Source organism: Callospermophilus lateralis, chromosome 3 (genome assembly GCF_048772815.1).
Source record: "Callospermophilus lateralis isolate mCalLat2 chromosome 3, mCalLat2.hap1, whole genome shotgun sequence".
In the NCBI taxonomy this organism is placed as follows: Eukaryota; Metazoa; Chordata; class Mammalia; order Rodentia; family Sciuridae; genus Callospermophilus; species Callospermophilus lateralis.
In genome coordinates this window covers 26,611,250-26,631,894 of record NC_135307.1, presented here as the reverse complement: position 1 = coordinate 26,631,894, position 20,645 = coordinate 26,611,250, and the positions used below count along the sequence as shown (strand labels likewise).

At 37.3% G+C, this 20,645-nt stretch overlaps 1 protein-coding gene across 1 annotated transcript in view; it reads right to left on the bottom strand.

Annotated features, from left to right (window-relative positions):
- Sptlc2 (serine palmitoyltransferase long chain base subunit 2) overlaps positions 1-20,645 on the bottom strand; it is a 114,189-nt gene that overhangs the window by 11,637 nt on the left and 81,907 nt on the right. Inside the window, exon 10 of the mRNA XM_076849801.2 lies at positions 477-612. Coding sequence (XP_076705916.2) covers positions 477-612 — 136 coding nt within the window. The remainder of the gene's footprint in view (positions 1-476; positions 613-20,645) is intronic.

The following is a 20,645-nucleotide window of genomic DNA, read 5'->3' as shown; positions in this document are numbered from 1 at the left end:
GTTGCCCCACTAGAACGTAAGCTCCACAAGGACAGAGATGTGTTTTTTTCACACATCCATCCTAAGCACCTGGAAGACAGTGTTAAACTTGGATATTTGTTTAATGAAATGATAATAAGTTTACACATCTTGCAATTTAGATCCACTATGTCAACTATAGCCTAACTAACAAGTGGACACAGTGGAGAGAAGATAATTTTTCTAACTATAAGACCTAGTCTTTGGGGCTGGGGATGTGGCTCAAGTGGTAGCGCGCTTGCCTGGCATGCGTGCGGCCCGGGTTCGATTCTCAGCACCACGTACAAAGATGTTGTGTCCGCCGATAACTAAAAAATAAATATAAAAAAAAAAAAAAAATTCTCTCTCTCTCTCCTCTCTCAAAAAAAAAAAAAAAAAAAAAAAAAAAGACCTAGTCTTTTATCACAGGTGCCTTAAGTCTAATGAAGGACCACTGAGTGACCTACAATAAAACATACCCAATTTTGGCTGGCATGTAGAGCATCAAAGGCACCACTGGAGAATCTTCATTTCCATAGATGATGAAGCCCATCTCCTTCAGTCGTCTCCTGAAATACCTAGTGTTCTCGGCTAACTGCTGCACACATTCTTTGCCTGGAAAATTGTGGGAGAGAAAACAAAATGATGCTAAGAAAAAGGAGTAGGAAAAAAAGACAGTAATCTCTTCCTATCGCCATTCTAAATAGGCCTATGCTTGTTTCTTCCATTTCAACATCATTTTTTTGCATGATAAACTATGTGAAATGTAATAAATATACCTCACTTTGCAATCTATCATTCTTGCCGTTGATAGTAGTTTTTACATAACATGGAAAAATAAAGTTTAATGTCAAAAGTTTCCATGACATATTAGCATCCCCAAAGAATTTCTGCAATTCAGCACTCCACATATCCTTGACAGTAAGTAGGATGTTTATTATCTTCTTTTTAGAAGTTATAAGAGTCTCAGGTAACTTGCCCACATCACCCAGTAGCAGTAAAAGGCACAGCTGACACTAGAATCTAGAACTTCCAATTTCAATACTCATTCCAACTAATTATGTTTAAATCATTTTACACATAAGTCCATAGGTAAAGCCACTTAGACCTCAAATTTTTCTCTTAACCATTTCATTTCACATTGTTTAAAAACTCTAATCAGACAACAACAGTCTATATGTCATAAAGTAAAATAATATTTTAAATCTGATTTTACTCATCTTCCTAAAATACAAATAGATAAAAACACATTTCTTTAATAATTCTTTAATTTAACTGATTAAATATCTGGCCAAGTGTTGACACTATGGTTGGCCCATCTATGAACAGATGTTCAAATATTTGTTCTGTTTTTAATAAATCAAAAAAATTATTTTACAAAGGGTTAAAAAATGTTTAATGGTCTTTTAAACCATAAATAATTGTGAATAAGAAAAATTTGTAGTAATTTTCTCACATATATTGAAGCATAATCAAGCAATCAAATGTACAGATGGTTAAAAAAAAAAGTGTCCTTAGAAGTAGGATACTGATGGGGCTGGGGTTGTAGCTCAGTGGTAGAGCGCTTGCCTTGCATGCATGAGGCACTGGGTTCAATTCTCAGCACCAAATATAAACAAATAAATAAATAAAGGTTCATTAATAATTAATAAAATATTTAAAAAAAAGAAGTAGGATACTGATGGAGCTGGGGATGTGGCACAGTGGTGGAGCATTTGCACAGCATGTATAAGGTCATGGGTTCAATCCCCACCCCCCCTCCAAAAAAAAGAGAGAATATTAACATATTCATCATTCATGCAAAGCTATGCTAGATAATTTGGCCAAAAATAACCCAGAATTAATATTTCTTATGTACAAGTTCATCAGAGAAAAACAGTCAACCTTTGATTAGACTAGTTACCATGAACACCAAGAAACAACACTTAGGTTAGGTCCTATGTCTTACAAAGAGCAGACACTAAAGTGTGTCAGATTTAAGTATGTTGACAACTGATGAGCCAAGTACCCTATTTTCTCTGAGGCACTATCAATACATGCTTTACTCTACTTTCATAGGAGACTCCCACTTCCTGTCATTATAGCATCCTAGGGATCAAATTCACCTACTGGAAACAGCAGAAGACTGGACAAAAAATACAGCACAGTGGTTTTTAGACACTCAACACAGGGAGTGCAGGACTATGCTGCCCGGGAGAAGGGAAACCAAGATAAACCTTCAGGCTGCTCTGTGCTTCCTGGAGGCAGGTACTAGATTGATGCACAGAGAAGGGGAACCCAGTTTTGTCAGTTGAGGACAGTTGTGTTTGGAGTGGAGAGTTGTCAGTTGTGATTAGAATTGGCGAGGCCAAGGTGGCTAGACTATCTTGGGTGTACAGGAGGAGGAATGTGCAGAGTGCACATGGGGATCTACAGGGGGCAGTCTCCTTGAGTCCTGGGAAGGGTATTGATTGATAGGCATACACAAGAAGAAAACTATCAGGGCTGGCATTATAGCTCAGTGGTAGAGCGCTTGCCTAGCACATGAGAGGCACTGGGTTCAACCCGCAGCACCACATAAAAATAAATAAACAAAGGTATTGTGTCCATCTACAACTAAACAAAATATTAAAGAGAGAGAGAGAGAGAGAGAGAGAGAGAGAGAGAGAGAAACTATCAGATGCTGGGGAAAGAAAGGGCCATCAGAAAACTGCACTCACACAGAGCTTTTTTATTTTTACCCATCAAAATGGGAGAATCTTACAACACATCTAACAGAGTCCTCAGAAGAGCATCACCTTAGAAATGGAACTAAATTAGCCCTGGACTAAAAATTGGTCTTGACCCACTCTAACAATACTTAAAAGCAAGTCTTGAAAGGATCCAAGAAAAAAAGTCCAAAATTACCTAAAGGAATACAATAAAATACAGCACACGACAGTATAAAATTTACTATGTCCAACACATAAAAGAAAATTGCAGGGGCTGAGATTGTGGCTCAGCGGTAGAGCGCTCTCCTAGCATGTGTGAGGCTCTGGGTTCTATTCTCAGCACCACATAAAAATAAATTAATAAAAAATAGGTACTGTGTCCAACAACAACAACAAAATAAAAGTGCAGGCATTCAAAGAAACAGGAAATGTGACCTTATGTCAACAGAAAAGATCAGAAATTACAGTATTAGCAGGATGTTAAAATGTTATTACAATTATGCTCTGTATGTTCAAAATGGTATAGGAAACACGATGAGAAAAAATAAATACATGAACAAACAAACAAACAAACAAACAAATAAATAAATTTTAAAAAGGGGCAATAGATACACACAATAATGCTGACGGATCTCAAAAACATGTGAAGTGAAATAACTAGACATAAAAGACAATGTCTCATTTATATGAAATTCTTAAAAAGTCATGATCACAGTGGCAGAAAAACAGATTACTGTTTGCCAGGGAATGGGAAGGGGACCGACAGCAAAGGGGCACAGGGGACTTCTGAGGATGATGATGTATAGATAGATAAAAAAAGTGTCCTTAAAAGTAGGATATTTTATACCTTAGCTGTGGCATGGTTACAAGAATGTATATATTTGTCAAAACTGTGCAGTTACTTAAAATTGGTGAGTTTTATTATCATATGTGAATAATCTCTCATTAAATTTGGTTTAAGAATTGAGTGACACACATGAATATACATCGATTTTTTTCCCCTGTATCTAGTACATTTTTCTTATTACAAATAGACTAACCTCAATTAAGATTTTTTTTTTCATTCCACAAAAATGAAGACAAATTATCAAGAAAATAATTGTTAGAGAGATTTAGGCCAGGCGAGGTGGCTCACGCCTGTAATCCCAACGGCTCGGGAGGGTGAGACAGGACAATCTCAAATTCAAAGCCAGCCTTGGCAACAGAGAGATGCTAAGCAACTCAGTGAGATCCTGTCTCTAAATAAAATACAAAATAGGGCTGGGGATATGGCTCAGTGGCCGAGTGCCCAAAGTTCAATCCCTGATCCCCGCCACCAATCCTTGCCAAAAAAAAAAAAAAAAAAGATTTAGACCTTGACTTTTTCGCTGATTGCTTTATTAATCTAAAGAAGATTTAAACAGAAGGAGGTAGGAATTTCATCCATTGTCATCTATTCTCTCATAAGAAAACATTTTAAATATAATATTCATATACAAATCTAAAAATACTGAGAACAGGTCCTTAAAATCTCTAACCTGTAAATCCTTATGCTGCTGAGTAGTATTTCATGGTAAGGTATACCACAATTTTACTTATTCATTTATGTGTTGATGGGCATCAGAGTTGAGATTATCAACCTTCATTTTGGAAGCTATAAAGTACACAGTAAAAAGAACTATCTCCTATTCTAGTTATTCCAAATAAGGGACATAAGAATTGCTACAATTACTAGTTAACAGTTCAGTTTCATTTGATCCTAACTGCGTAGGTAGGTGGCAAAAGAATGTACTATTTATACTTTATACATGAAGAAACAGGCTCAGATGTCAAATTACTTTCTCTAAGGCTTTTTATTCATCAAATGGCAGATCAAGTTATTTATTTATTTATTTATTTATTCATTCATTCATTTATTTATTTATTTTTAGTTGTAGATGGACACAATACCTTTGTTTTATTTTTATGTGGTGCTGAGGATCAAACCCAGTACTTCACTGGTGGCCAGGCAAGTGCTCTACCACTGAGCCACAACCCCAGCCCTGAGATTTAAGTCTTTTGACTCTAGTCCAATGCGCCTTCCCCCATACCACACAAAGAAATTATCCATGTTTCAAATTTTAAAGCTTAATGCTTTACTGGGTAACAATATCCATAATTTACTTTGTAACTAGCATTTATGGGCAAATGCATGTGCTGAGGGTGAATGGGTAAAGGAGATGCAGGACAAAGGAAAAGCAGTTTTTCCAATAAATTAATCTTGAACAGCAAAACTAATAATCAGTGATGAGCAGAGGGATAAAGACTAGAAGAGTCAAGACTATCTAGAAAAGGAATTCTACTAATATTTGATGGAAATAATAAAAATGATAGAGTGAATCACAGAAATGAAGTGTCAGATTATCCTTCAAACTATTCAGTTAACTGGTTTTGAGCTTAAAAAAAATTAAGGCGGGGCTGGGGATGTGACTCAAGTGGTTGCGCGCTGGACTGGCCTGCGTGCGGCCCGGGTTCGATCCTCAGCACCACATACAAACAAAGATGTTGTGTCCGCCAATAAATAAATATTAAAAAAATAATAATAATAAAAAAATAAGGCAATTTGTATGGGTGTGTGTGGAGGGTGGGTACTAGGAATTGAATCCAGGGTTCCTCTACCACTAATCTACATCCTCAACCCTTTTAATTTGGAGACAAGTGTCTCTCGCTAAATTGCTGAGGCTGACCTTAAACCTATGATCCTCCTGCCTCAGCTTCTTGAGTAGCTGGGATTACAGGCATGTGCCACCATACACACCTACCCCAAATTGTCAATTTCTTATGGTTTAACTTAATAATTTCAAAGAGAACAACGGGAAAATAATGTAGTCAAATAAATGCAGGCAAATCAGCAGGCTGTGGTATGTACATATGTTACCTTTACTTTTTTGTGTATGTGTGATACTGGGGATGAACCCAGGGTGCTCTATCATTGAGCTAAATCCCCAGTCTTTTTATTTTTTGTTTTGAGAGAGGGTCTTAGTAAGTTGCCCAGTCCACATTACACTTGTGATCTACCTGCCTCAGCCTCCTGAGTGCCAGGAGTTGTATGTGTGTGCCAGAGGGCCTGGCTAGTTGTTCTTTATTCTTGAAATGATACTGAACTTTAACAGATAACGCAGTCATCACATTTTGAATTAAATACCATATAAAACACCAGTTAATACTAATGCAGGTAGGCTAATGACTATTGAAGTCTAATCTGCCCCTGAGTATTTTTTTTTAATTTTTAAAAAATATTTATTTTTTAGTTTTAGGTAGACACAATATCTTCATTTTATTTTTATGTGGTGTTGAGCATCGAACCCAGTGCCTCATGCATGCTAGGTGAGCGTGCTACCACTTGAGCCACATCCCCAGCCCCTGCCCCTGAGTTTTAAGGTTTTCCTCTTTTGGTACCAGGGATTGAATCCAGGGGTGCTTTACCACTGAGCCACATAGCTCTTTTTTATACTTTATTTCAAGACAGGGTCTTTTTAAATTGCTTAGGGCCTCATTAAGTTTTTGAGGCTGGCTTTGAACTTGCAATCCTCCTGCCTCAGCCTCCAGAGCTGCTGGGATTACAGGGGAGCATCACTGAACCTGGCAGTTCTAAGGTCTTTGTACTGCAGAGTTTCTGCAAGTCTGGCTAATTACAGACTTCAAGAAATACAGCACTGCTAAAAACAATTGCTATCACTTAAAAGGGTTTTACCTTTGTCTGAGAAAGAACACAGATGATAATAAGAGATCAGAGTGCTTCTCAACATAAATCTTTACTTTTTTTTTTTTTGGGTACCAGTGATTGAACCCATAGGGACTTAACCACTGAGCCATGCCGTCCTCAGCCCCTTTCTTATTTTTTGAGACAAGGTCTCAAATTTGCAATCCTCCTGTCTCAGCCTCCTGAGGCACTGGGATTGCATGTGTGCACCACCACACCTGGCATAAATCTTCACTTTTTTTTATTTAAAAAAATTTTTTTTGTAGATGAACCAACCTAAGACCTTTAATTAATTTATTTTTATGTGGTGCTGAGGATTGAACCCAGTGACTCACATGTACCAAGCAAGCAAGCACTCTTATCACTGAGCCACAACCACAGCCCAAATCTTCACAAAAACAATTGGAAAATAAATCTGTAATGATTCTCTTGAACTTTACAAAGAAAATTAATGTGTGGTTGTCCTTTTGAACTTCTTCAATATGTTTTGTCAATAGATATTGATAGACTTCAATCACTTTTACAAAGGATTTAGATTTAGAAAGCCATCTGGATTTTCTTGTGGTGCTGGAGACAGAAACTAGGGCCTTGTGTATGCTAGATCCTACATTACCACTACTCTACCACTGAGCTACACTCACTGCCCAGAGAACTAACTTTATTAACCACTGCCAATATATTTTGAAATTGTATCACCTGCATTCCAGCCTTTTAAAAAAGGACATTAAAAAAATCAAGTCATAATTCAGCTATCTCCGCCATATAATCTTTTCCTTTAAAAATATTTAGTTATAGATGTACACAATACCTTTATTTTATGTATTCATTTTTTATCGGGTGCTGAGAATCGAACCCAGTGCCTCATACAAGCTAGGCAAAAGTTCTACCACTGAGCTACATTACATCCCCAGCCCCTCGGCCATATAATCTTAATGCTGGAAGCAATTACTATTACTCAAATAAAACTCATATCCCTCCTGGACAGGTATTACTCAGAACAGTGTCCTATGAGCTACACGTTTCCTAAGTCTTGGGACTGATTAAAACAGAAGGATGAGACCTATGAACAAAGTCCTAGCTATAAAGGCAGCAGAAATTTTGCCTAAAACATCACTAGTGCTAACTATACAGCTGTTTCAAAGCACACAGCCAAATGTTTGTTCCTTTTCCTTTTTTCAGTAGAGTAATTTCTAATCAGAGGAAAACTATATTTTGCTTTAGTTATTACATCTCTAAATATTATCAAGTCAATAGCTAACCTGCCTTATGTCCTGATAAGACAACACTATAGAGTCTACTCTAAGAGAATAGAAAGATATAGAGATTTATGTTAAATCTTGCATGAGATTTAATAGAAGGATATAGAGATTTATGTTAAATCTTGCTCTCTTGCATGACACATTTGCATTCATGGTGCCACAGAGTCCAACAGTAGGACAACAGCTCTGTCTCTCTCGGCTAGAAGTACCTTGGGCTCAGACAGGAGTCAGGTGTGACTAACTGCTGCTCTTACAGTTCCAAGAACTGTTAAGAAATCTGCAGGATAGAAAATCTTGGATGCAATAAAGATAACACTTTCAAAAGAGACAACAAACTAGGGATTAAAAAAAAATTCCAAATTCCTTTCATGCTGAACACTTAAGCCACAGCATCTTTTATACATCATTCTAGTAATTTTTGAGAGCAAAAACAGACTTAGTAAGCTTTTCCACCTCTCCTGTTTACAAACCAGGTGTATTTAAGAGCTATTTTAGGGCTGGGGATGTGGCTCAAGCGGTATCGCGCTCGCCTGGCATGTGTGTGGCCCAGGTTCGATCCTCAGCACCACATACAAACAAAGATGTTGTGTCCGCCGAGAACTAAAAAATAAATATTTAAAAAAAAAAAAAAATTCTCTCTCTCTCCTCCACTCTCTCTTTAAAAAAAAAAAAAAAAAAAAAGAGAGCTATTTTACAACTGAGAAATTAAACTGATGCCCAGAAAGGTTAAGTAACTTTTTAAAAAAATATATTTATTTTTTAGCTATAGGTGGTCACAATATCTTTATTTTTAAAATTTTTATGTGGTGTTGAGGATTGAACCCAGTGCCTCATGCATGCTAGGTGAGCGCTCTACCTCTGAGCCATAACCTCAGCACAAGGTTAAGTGACTTAAAAGTGGAGGACACAGGGTTTGAATCCCCTTCTTTTGGTTTCACAAAGGACTCTTAACCATAACTCACCGATTTACCCCAGCTCTGGTACTAAGTAGGACCGACTAAGAGGAGTGTCAGGCAATGCTGTCACCCCACATCACGTGGCCACATCACAGTGGCTGGGGGTATAGCTCAGGCATACAGCATTTGCCTGCACATGACCACATTACCACACCACAACTGGGTGATCCTCTGATCTATTCCACCTGTGTAGTGTGTGTGTGTGTGTGTGTGTGTGTGTGTGTGTGTGTTGCAGATGCTATGTATGAGCTTCTTTTGTCTTGCATTTTCCTTTCTAATTTCTACTCAAGATTTCTGCTTAGCAAGGTGGCCCACATCCATAATCCGGGTGGCAGAGAAGGCTAAGACAGGAGGATTGCAGTTCAAGCCAGCCTCAGCCTATTAGCAAGGCCCTGTCTTAAAATATGCCTGGGGTTGATCTCAGTGGTTAAGTGCTCCTGGGTTCAATCCCTGGTACCAAAAAAAAAAAAAAAAAAAAAAAAAAATTCCTGACATATCCATCCTCCAAAGGGCACCCCCATAAAATATTTGTCAAACCATTTCCAGTGTTTCCAGGAAGGCTGTTATTAGCATTTGGGGTAGAAAATGCTGTCCTAGTTGTTAGACTGTCCAGTGCCCTGCAGAACATTTAGAATTGCTGGCCAGAAGGTGATAAATGTCAATTTTGCACTCCCCACAGCCCAACCTGTGACAACAAACAAACCAACCAAAACCCAAAGTAAAACAAAACAAAAAAACCTATATTTTTCTTAGGAGGATGGTAAATTACTGGTTGCCTGAGAACACTGTTGGCCCTAAGAGTTATTTCCTCATATGGACTGTGGGGTTTTTTTTTTGCTTGTAATCTTAATATCAGAATTGGAGACTCACAACCACACATTAGCTATAAGATACTGAATCTTGTGGGGGGAGGGGAGTTATTTGTTTTTGGTACCAGGGATTGAGCCCAGGGACACTTAATCACTAAGGCACTTCCCCAACCCTTTTTATTTTGAGATAGGGTCTAAATTGCCCAATCTGGCCTTGAAGTTGTGATCCTCCTGTTTCAAGCCTCCCTGGGACCTCCCCACAACTGATTTGGGTGTGTTTATATTTCCCTTAGATCCAATTACTATATTTATTCTAGAAAATATAAATGTGGGACAATATGATATATTTACAATTCAAAGTTACATGTGAGAAAATACAAGAAAAAGCATGCACTAATCGGTCAACAGTATACTTAAAAGACAATACCACAAATAGATTATCTCGGTTTTTTGTTGTTGTTGTTTTCACTTTTGGTGCTGGAAATGGAACCCAGAGCCTTGCACATGCAAGGGCAGTGCCACTGAGCTACATTCCAGCTCTGGGGCCTCTCTTCAGTGGGCCCTTTCCTTATAAACTTTTTGCATTCATTTTTGGAATTTTAATTCTGTTCTCTTAATTGGAACATTACAAATTATTGTAGATAAATTCCCTCCCATTACTCTACTGTTTTCCTCCTCATTCTTTTAGTATTGTTGTTATTGTTAATATTATGAGTTTATTTTTATTATTCTGGGGGGATTTAACCCAGGGACAATTTATTGTTAAGCTACATTTCCAGACCTTTTTATTTTGTGACAGGGTCTCACTAAGTTGCTCAGGGCCCCCTTATGAGATATATGATTTACAAAATTCCCCCTATTCTTAAGCTGTCTCTTCACTTGCTTAATGGGTATCCTTTGAAGCACAAAAGCTTTATTTTGATTTTTTTTTTTTTTTTTGCAGTACAGGGATTGAACACAAGGGTGCTTCATCACTAATCTATACCTTCAGCCCTTTTCATTTTTGAGACAAGGTCTCACTAAATTGCCCACACTGACATGGAACTTGCAGTCCTTCTGCCTTAGCCTCCAGAGTCACTGGGATTACAGGTGTGCACGACCATGCCTGGTAAAAAGCTTACATTTTAATAAAGTCCAATTGAATTAACTTTTCTTTGGTTGTTTGTTCTTTTGGGTGATAAAACTAAAACACCACTGCCTGGTCCACAGTCATGCAGATTTACACTATTTTCTTCTAAGAGCTTTATAATTTTAGCTTTTACATTTAAGCCTTTGATCCATTTTGAATTAATGTTTTGTTCATGGTGTGAGATAAGGGTACATACTTCTGCATGTGGACTTCCAGTTTTTCCATCATCATCTGTTAAAAAACACTAATAGATACTAGAGGGATTATAGATTGGTATTTTGTAAAAATGCCAATATCTGCTGAACCTAAACATTGGCCTACTTTAGGATCCAGCAATTCTATTTCTGGTTACATATACCCAACAGAATTGCGTAAGAATGTCACAGCAGTATTCTTAATAACAGTCAAATCAGGAAAAAACCCAAATGCCCACCAGCAGAATAGATAAACTATAATATATTCAATCAATGAGATATTAGACAGCAATGAAGATGAATTATTATTCTACCCAAACACCCAGATGGATCTCAAAGACATGATTAGTAAAAGAAGAGAGACCCAAAAGATGATTGTATGTACTGTATGATCCCATTTATATGAAGTTCAAGAATGGGCAAAACTATTAAAGCACAATAACAGGGCTGGGGTTGTGGCTCAGTGGTAGAGTGCTTGCCTAGCATGTGTGAGGCACTGGGTTTGATTCTCAGAACCATGTATAAATAAATAAAATCCAATCAATCAATCAATCAAGTATTTTTTAAAAAGGTTAAAAAAAATCCAGAAGTAGGCACAAGGCAGGCTGCATTGGGGTCACTGGGGATGTTCTACACTGTGATCTGGGGGTTAGGCAGATGACCATGTATCTGCTCATGGGATTTTAGACCTAAGATCTGTGTACTTTATGAAGGCCAATACTACAATAAAAATAAAAATTCAAATGCTTGAAATGTTACCTTAAGTATTAAAAACAAAAACACCATCTGGAACTGAGGTTAACTTTCTCATCTCTCTATTCATAATCTTAATATAGACAATTATCATCTAATAATCACTCTTCTACAGAGAGAGAGAGGGAAAGAGGGAGAGAGGGAGAGAGAGGGAGGGAGGGAGGGGGAGGGGGGAGGGAGAGAGGGAGAGAGAGAGAGGGGGAGAGGGGGGGGGAAGAGAGGGGGGGGGGGGCTCAGGGATTCTCCTCTTGGCCTTTGTTCCTTAAGACAAACCTGGAAAACACCTGACATTTTTTGGTGCTGGGTGCTCCCCAAGTTTGCAAGGCAGTGGAGGTGGCATTGAAACAGCACTTAAAACCTCATCCCCAGGCAGGAAATGAAGAGATAAAGTGCCCACCCTCAATGTTTTTCCCTTTTCTCTCTTAAGACAATCCTATGAATGAATACACAGAACAGACAATACTGGCTACAAATGTATTTATTTTCTTTTTGTGTATCTACTTTCCTTCCCCTATAGACACTTCCTGAGATACTTCAGCATTCTTTTTTCTTCTGCATACAGTGCCAAGAAGGAGAGGCTGAGGGAAGGTGGGCATAACAAAACTAGTAATTTAACATAAACCTGGTCCAAATTGCCTTTTAGGAAGATATGAAACAATATAACTAAAAGGCTGAAATGGAACACAAAATTATTCAGCAAAGAAAAAGTTAAAATGACACCTCTGCAGGAATAAAGCAAGAACAAATGGTTCATATTCATTGAAAAGGTCAATTTGGGATTAAAAAAAAGCTTAAATAACTCTGGGTGAGCATAATATCAATATATAACAAAAGTTCTCCTGAAACATTTTTTTAAATATTTTTTTTTTAGTTGTAGATGGACACAATACCTTTATTTATTTATATTTATGTGGTGCTGAGGATTGAACCCAGGGCCTCATACATGCTAGGCAAGTGCTGGTACCACTGAGCTACACAACCCCAGCCCCTGAAACAGTTTTTGTAGGGGAAAAAAAAATGCTCTCTAGGATGACAGCAATCTGAAATTCTGAACATTAAATATGGCAATATTGGCAATGTAATACTTTCTCAGGAAAAATACCTTTACTGAATTTGTAACTCCCATTTTAAAATGATTCAGGCTGAGTAGGGGGTGGGTGCACATGCAGACAGACATTCAAGGAAGGCTGGACTCAGGTCAGGGCTTACTGATGTTCCTGAACTTACCAGATAACCCTTAGGCAAACAGGACATGCTTTACATGTGCAAGCATATCCTTTAATAGTGAGAGTTGCTGGGATTCCTGACTCTAGTTATTTAGGAAATCAGATTTCCAAAAATAACTTTTACTTCTTCCAAGAAAGGGGAAGAGGGCTGGGCATTTAGATTTGATACAAAAAGTAAGAAAAACTACTCCCAAATCTCTGGGTTTTCTGATTTTAATTTTCATTATAACAATAAACATGCACATCTTTCTTTTACAATAAACATGAACATCTATAAAAGTCTCAATAAAACTTGTCAATCTGTTCCACTTCATATCATTTACTCCATATGATGAAATGCTCTGTTAAATCCAATCAACATCAATTAAAGCAACATTCAAGCCAGGTGTGGTGGTGCATGCCTGTGATCCCAACTACTCAGGGGCTGGGACAGGAAGATTGTACAGGAAGACTGAGGACTGCCTGGGAAATGAGAGAGACCCTGTCCCAGACCCCTCCCCTCACCCCTGCATTCAAGTGTCTGTTTTTTGAGAAAGATGACAAATTTACAAGAAAATGAACAATTCAAAGATACTAAGGAGGCACAATCCACAGATACTGTGGCTAAATACAGGGATAAGGATTTCTAGTTCAGCCTCATGAAGAGTGCTGCCGCTGCCGAGATGCAGAGCGCAAAAGAAAAAGCCAGTGCAAGGGGAAACAAGCAGGAGAGGCTCCAACTCAAGAGAGAAACTTGATTTTGGAGGAGCAAATATATTTAGAGTCCAGAGGTTTGAAATGGAGTAAGTCAAGACTACTGTTCCAAATCGGAAGTTAATGACTGTTGGGATGACGGAAAGGAGGCCATGGATAAACAGACCTGCCACCCGCCCCTTGGCGGGGGTGTTTAGGCCAATGTAATATTATTTAGTCCAAAGCCACTTTTTTTTTCTATGTAAATAAAATACAAGCGGTAACTTCTGAAAACAAACAAAAAACAAACCTCTTTCAGAGACCTAGGTCTCTGTCGACCATCAGAGGAACTGTAAAGTTTCAACACTAAAATTTGTCTGAACAATTTTCTGTAGCTTAGATGAAATTCATGCAAATTAGTAAATATAAGCATTTTTAAAATTTAATATTGTTATTTTCTACCAATGGTTTTATGTTCCCAATTTTTGAAAATTCCAAATAAACCAAAGATCATTGGTGAAAGATGAAGGACAGAAGTAAAAAGACAAATTAGGTCACAGAAATTTTTCCTATGATCCATTTTAAGGCATGCCTCTACTGTATCCTTCGTTAGTTTGCTCTTTTATACATTTCTGTTGCTGTTCTTATGCCTTCATGTGTGGTCTTGTATAGTCAAAATAAACTGCAAATCTGAGGGCAATTTTTTGTTTTGGTTCTTTTTCACTGTGGTACCTGTCTCAAGAAGGCCCAGCAGATATTCAACTGATATACTGAGAAAATGAAAACCCGTGTCTCTATTTGAACTAATTTAAATTACAAAACAGAATAACCTGTAATTACTTGATAAATAATCAAGTATACAGCAAGGCAAATAATAATCTAGCCTATTAGCAACTATCTAGTACAGGAAAAGCACTCTGGAACTCAACACAAGGGCTCAAATTGTTGCTCTCCCAGTTAGCAACTATGTGACTTTGGATAAGTAAATTAATCTCCATTTCCTCAACCTCCCAATTTCTTCACTTGTAAGGAGAATGATGTTTAATAGTGTTCTGAGAACCTAACGGAAAGCACTTAAAACTGTGGTAGTGGTTGCTCCTGGGCTCTTACTCTACTATTCAAATCTTCCACACAAGACCACACACTGACCCTGTGGCCCAGCCTTAGCTCTGAGATGAAATCAAGGACTGTCCTGTTTATCCTGTTGTTTCTAGGTCTCCATTTTCTAATCTTTGGTATACCCTTCATCTTTTTCTGTTTTTTTGTTTTGTTTTGTTTTGTTTCATACCAGGGATTAAACCCAGGGGTGCTTAAATACTGAGCCACATCCCTGGTCAATTTTTTTTTTTTTTAATTTTATTTTGAGACAGGGTCTTGCTGAATTGCTGAAACTGGCCTTGAATTTGGGATCCTCCTACCTCAGCCTCACAAACTACTGGGATTACAGGTGTGTGACACTGCGCCCAGCTATCATACACTAATTATCATCCAGGGGAGGCAAATTACCTTTGAAAATTTGAGTACTCAGGAGAGCAAACCAGATGCCTTCCTTTTCTGAAAGCCCATTACAATGACAGAGATGGGACCAAATTGTCTGGGACAGGCATAAAGAGATGCTTACATTAAGATAATCTCCCCCACTTAAAATATTAATTATTTATTTATTTATTAATTTTTATTTTGTTTATTTATTTTTATGTAGTTCTGAGGATTGAACTCAGGGCCTCACATGTTCGAGGCAAGTGCTCTGCCACTGAGCCCCAGCCCCAGCCCCTAAAAATTATTTATTTATTTTTAAAAATATTTGTTTTAGTTGTCAATATGTGGTGCAGAGAATCGAATCCAGTGTCTCCCATATGTGAGGCAAGCACTCTACCACTGAGCCAAAACCCCAGTCCTCCCCCATATTTTTTTATTGGTGCATTATAATTATATATAGAGGTAGGATTTGTTGTTACACAGTCACATTAAGGTCATTTTAAAACTCGAAGTCATCAGAAAGTAATTTTGAATATAATACGGTAAAAGTGAATGAGATAGAGATAGAAATAGGGAGGGGGAGGGAGAGAAACAAACAGAACTAATAATTCTAAGTTTCACATATTAGCTTTTGTCAGATTCTTTGGTGGCATCATGCTTCTTCATCCTCTCTTACCCAGTTTCCTATTCTACAAAAAGGGGTTGAAGATAAAGTTGTCTGAAGAAAACGAGATAATGCATGTAAAGCACTTCATGAAGTGCCTAACACATGATATCTGAAAACTTGCTTTTTATTATTTATTTAATATTTATATATGAAAGATAATTTATATGATTATTTTTATTTTCTATTTTTAATTTTACTTATAATGACATCTCTATATAACCTAATCTTCAAGTTGGAAAACAAACAGGAACACATGGGTATATTTTCTTTGTTTTCTAAGAAGATATTAAAGATCTTGAGGAATAGAGAAAAGGGAATAGATTTTTCCAATTCTAAGACTTACTCATATACCCAAAAGGAGTGGAAAAAAAAAATTAGTAACACAAAACCAAACACAGAAGGGCTTAAGAGGTATTAAGAAATATACTGCACTTTAGCACTGAGGAACTATTGTTTCAAGAATTCAGAAAAATGGGGGCTGTGGCTGTAGCTCAGTGGTAGAGCGCTTGCCAAGCATGATGAGGCACTGAGTTCCATCCTCAGCACCACATAAAAATAAAATAAAGATATTGTATCCACCTAAAAAAATAATTTAAAAAATTTTAGAAAAAAATCAATGTTTTTGGTATTTGGTAAACTGTAAAAACATAATTTCTGAATTTCTTTCTTTTTTTCCCCTTTTGGTTCTAGGATTGACCCAAGGCTTCACGGATGCTAGGTACACACTCTACCACTGAGCTATGAACCCAACCCCATGAATGAAATTCTAATTGTGTCTTGAACTAAGGAAAACAACAAAAAAATAACCTTAGATCCAAATAGATGATATAGTAAAAAAGTCCCTCTACAAATGTTTTTTGTTTATTTTTTGTACTGGAGATTGATCTCAGGGACACTTGACCACTGAGCCACATAGCCAGCCTAATTTTGTATTTTATTTAGAGACAGGGTCTCACTGAGTTAGTTGTTCAGCACCTTGATTTTGCTGAGGCTGGCTTTGAATTCATGATCCCTTCTGCCTCAGCCTTCCTAGTTGCTGGGATTATAGGCATGCACCACCATGTCTAGCTTCTAGAAATGTTTTGAAGATCAGACATCAATTAAAGGAATAATACACCTTAAAAAGACTAAAAACTATAAAAATATAACAGACACTGCTCTTATCTGCTAATAAAATGAATTTGGCAGCATATTCTCAGTTAACTACACATGTGGGAAAAGAGGAAGATCCAGCAGCAAAGGTGACCAGCTAAATCAAAAAATGGTCTCCACTGGAATTTAAAATACATTTTATTATTTTAAAAGCAACTTTTTTCATATTGCTAACATCTGATTTTGGTATAAGTTCATATATACCAGTTCTATGAGAGTAAATGACTGATACACATGTTTAGTGGCAGAGGCAGCTTAGATTACAAATGTGCCATGTATGATTTGTTCACAGGGCTAAAAACATGTGTAATATACAAAATTCAGGAATAAGCACTGAGGCGGGCTTACAAAGTCTTTTAAATATACAGAATAAACCAATTAGACCCAAAGCAACAAATTCGTCCATGGCAAGTAACTCCTCCCCCCTTGCAATGTCTGGTGGTGGCCTACCTCTACTTCAGTTTCTCCTTGAGCTTAGAAATGTGGAGGTTCTGTGTACATGGACAGGATGTCTGCCCACTTAGCAGGTGCGAGGTCTGGGTGGAAGTATGTCCTAACATCACCACCATGGAGATTGCTTCCAGTGGAGGCCAATGCCTGTCCTCCTGAGCCCCTGTGGTTCTGGCATGCTGATGACAATGCTGTTTCTGGTCAGTACTCCCAGGCTGCAGTTACACTTATGATGCTTTATGCAGCATCAAACACTTCAACAAATCCTACTTTCCTACTGATCATTACTGGCTGTGTCAACTGTTTCCTTGAAGAAACCTCTAGAAGTCATAAAATGTACACTTGAACATATAGCATAATTCATATATGACAGGAAGAGAAGAAAGAATGGAGTATACCATCAACACCCATGTGGGGATAAATAAAGAGCCTATCACCCAAGAGTAATCCCTGTTCTGTTAGAATAATTAACTCGCTGGTTAAAAGCTTAAGAGGACAGTTGGCCAGGCTCCACTCTCACTAGTAAATAGCTCTTGGAAATTTTGGGGAAAATTAACAAGAAATAATAGTAATATTATTATTACTATTATTACTTCTGTTTTTAAAAGAAACATTTAAAATATTTGAGGGAGAATACACACCAACCTTACATGGGGTGTTTTCAGATGAGGTACACACATAAAATTCAGGAACAATAGAACACTCCATTGATCAAAATGACACTGAGTCCCAAATTTAAAATAGCTTAAAAATTTACCACTTGTTTCCTGATTTATGGGGAATTCATAAGCTGATTGCCCTCCTACAGTATAATTTCCTGCTCTTTCGTTATTCTTTAATTTTTTTTTGTTTTAGTCATAGATGGACACAATACCTTTATTTTATTTATTTTTATGTGGTACTGAGGATTGAACCCAATGCCTTACATGTGCAAGGCAAGCACTCCACCACTGAGCTACAACCCCAGCCCATGATCTATTATTCTTAAGAATAATTAAATACTGGGAGGTGTCTTGACAGGCATCCTGACAGAATAATTATTCTTATTATTCTTAAGAATAATTAAATACTGGGAGGTGTCTTGACAGGCATCCTGACAGAACTCATGTGTTTGCTGATCTTGTTAAAATTATGGAGTAAATTCTAACAACTCTAGATAAAACTTCCCCTATAGCTGTTAAAAGGCAATCAATATCCTCATTTCCTTCCTTCTCATAACTGATACTGTCAAATATTTCTCATCAAGTGGTGTTACTTATATGCTATCGCCAAAAGGCAATAATATTAACAAAAATTATTACTTATATATGAGTTCAAGCAAAAGAAGAAATCTGTAGACTATATATATATCAAATAATGGGTTACCTATGGGAAGAGAAATCATAGGGAACTAATTACTTTTTGTGATATATACCTACAATATTTAGGTTTTGAAAAAATGAATAAGTCTTGCTCTTATAAGCAAAATGACTGGATAATGGGTAGGAAAAATTAATATGCTGGTATTAAAAATCCCACATTTGGTATCTTAAACAGACTGACCATTGAGGTTTTTGTGTTCATGCAGAAACAGGACCTGAAGTAAAATTATACATAAAGAGAATTCCAAAATCAGAGTTTACAAACACATCTTCATATTTGCCCATTTTTTGTTTGTTTGTTTTTTGTTTTGTGGTGCTAGGGATCAAGCCCAGGGCCTGTGCATACAAGTCAAGCACTCTACCAACTGAGCTATATCCCCAGCCCCACATCTTCATATTTGTATAGATGAACACCAGCCAACTCCATGCCCATTAGGTTTTACTTCCTTAGTCTTTTACTGTTATTAATTAGATCACATTACAAAGTTCTAAAATATAAAAATTTGTTGTTTTTGATTTTTATTGATGATCTACTTTCTAACAAATTGTCAATGGTATAAACATCATGGATAGCATCAAGTAAAATTTTGATAAGTAAAAATTAACATATAAAGTTAAAATTATAAAACTAGGTCTTTTTGCAAAGCCCAATATGAAGTAGAATAATTTACTTGCTCCTTCACTTGCATTGAAGCTGGAAATGTCTGAAGGCAAATTTTAGTGTTCAAAGAATGTGGGCTGAGCTAGATGTGGTGGCTATAGATGTATATAGTACCAGAAACTCAAAAGGCTGAGGTGGAAGGATGACTTAAGTCCATGAGTTTGAGGCAGCCTGGGCAACTTAATGACAGCCTGTCTCAAAAACAAACAAAAGAAGTGGGCTAATCAACAGAGTGCTGTGATGGTTAATATCATGTGCCAATTTGTCTGGGCAATGTCAATTGGACTGAGCTACAGGGTACCCTGTTATTCAGGCAAACATTATTTGGGGTGTTGAGAGGATGTTTTGGATGAGATTTAACAATGGAATCAATAGACCAACAAAGAAAGAAAACTGCCTTCCATAATGTGGTGAGCTTCAACTGACCAGCTGAAGGCTAAAAGGGCTCACCCTGTCTCTAGTGAGAGAGAACTCCTGTCTGACAGTATTGAACTACATCAGTTTTTGCCTGCCCTTAGGTCTAGAACTGAAACCCTAGCTCTTTCTAGATCTCAAACATGCTGGAACCATACCTGGCTCTCCTGACCTATTCACTGCAGATCCAGGGACCTGTCAGCCTCCATAATCATGCAAACCAATTCCTTATGCTAAATTTCTGTTTATAAATATGCACGCACGCACGCACCCCTATTGGTCTACTGGTTGTTTCTCTACAGAATCCTGATTAATACAAATGCTCACAAGGGTCCATAAATACTAAACAGAGAAAGTCAAGCAAATGCTTTATGATTGCTTCTTTGGTGCCTTAGAAAGCTTGGAAATCTCTTTAAGACACAGCTGTTCATTCATTTTACCAAGTTATTTCAGGTCCAGTGGGATTTAGGTGATGAGAACCCTGCTCCTTATCAAATAGAAAAAGGGCCAAGTATTTCTTTAATCATGTATCAACTGCAAGAAATAGCCCTCAAGGTGTTCAGGGAGGACAGTACTCTGTTACTGTTGCAGTACTGCTATGAAGCAATGAATGGTACACAGTACTTAAAATCCTAACAGTAGAAAACATCTTAGAACAAAAAAAATCTTGCAGCCATGCTTTCTATACATTTTCCCAGGAACAGGGTGTGCTTAATAATTAAAAACACTGAATGATGAGTTACAGATAAAAATTCATAAATGGAAAGTCATCTTTTCTGTAAGTGGTGGTAAACATTTGGTGCTTTACTAAATTTGGTAATTTTTCTGATCTTATGAATCTCATTAGTAGGTATTGAAGCAGACCTCCCTGCTGAAAGAAATGCTGATGGGGCTGGGTTGTGGCCCAGTGGTAGAGTGCTCATCTCGCATGTGTACGGCACTGTGTTTGATTCTCAGCACCACATAAAAATACATAAAGAAAAGTTGTTTTAAAAATGTTAACTCTTTTTAAAAAGAAAGAAAGAAAGAAAGAAGCTGATGATGTTAACAAGGTT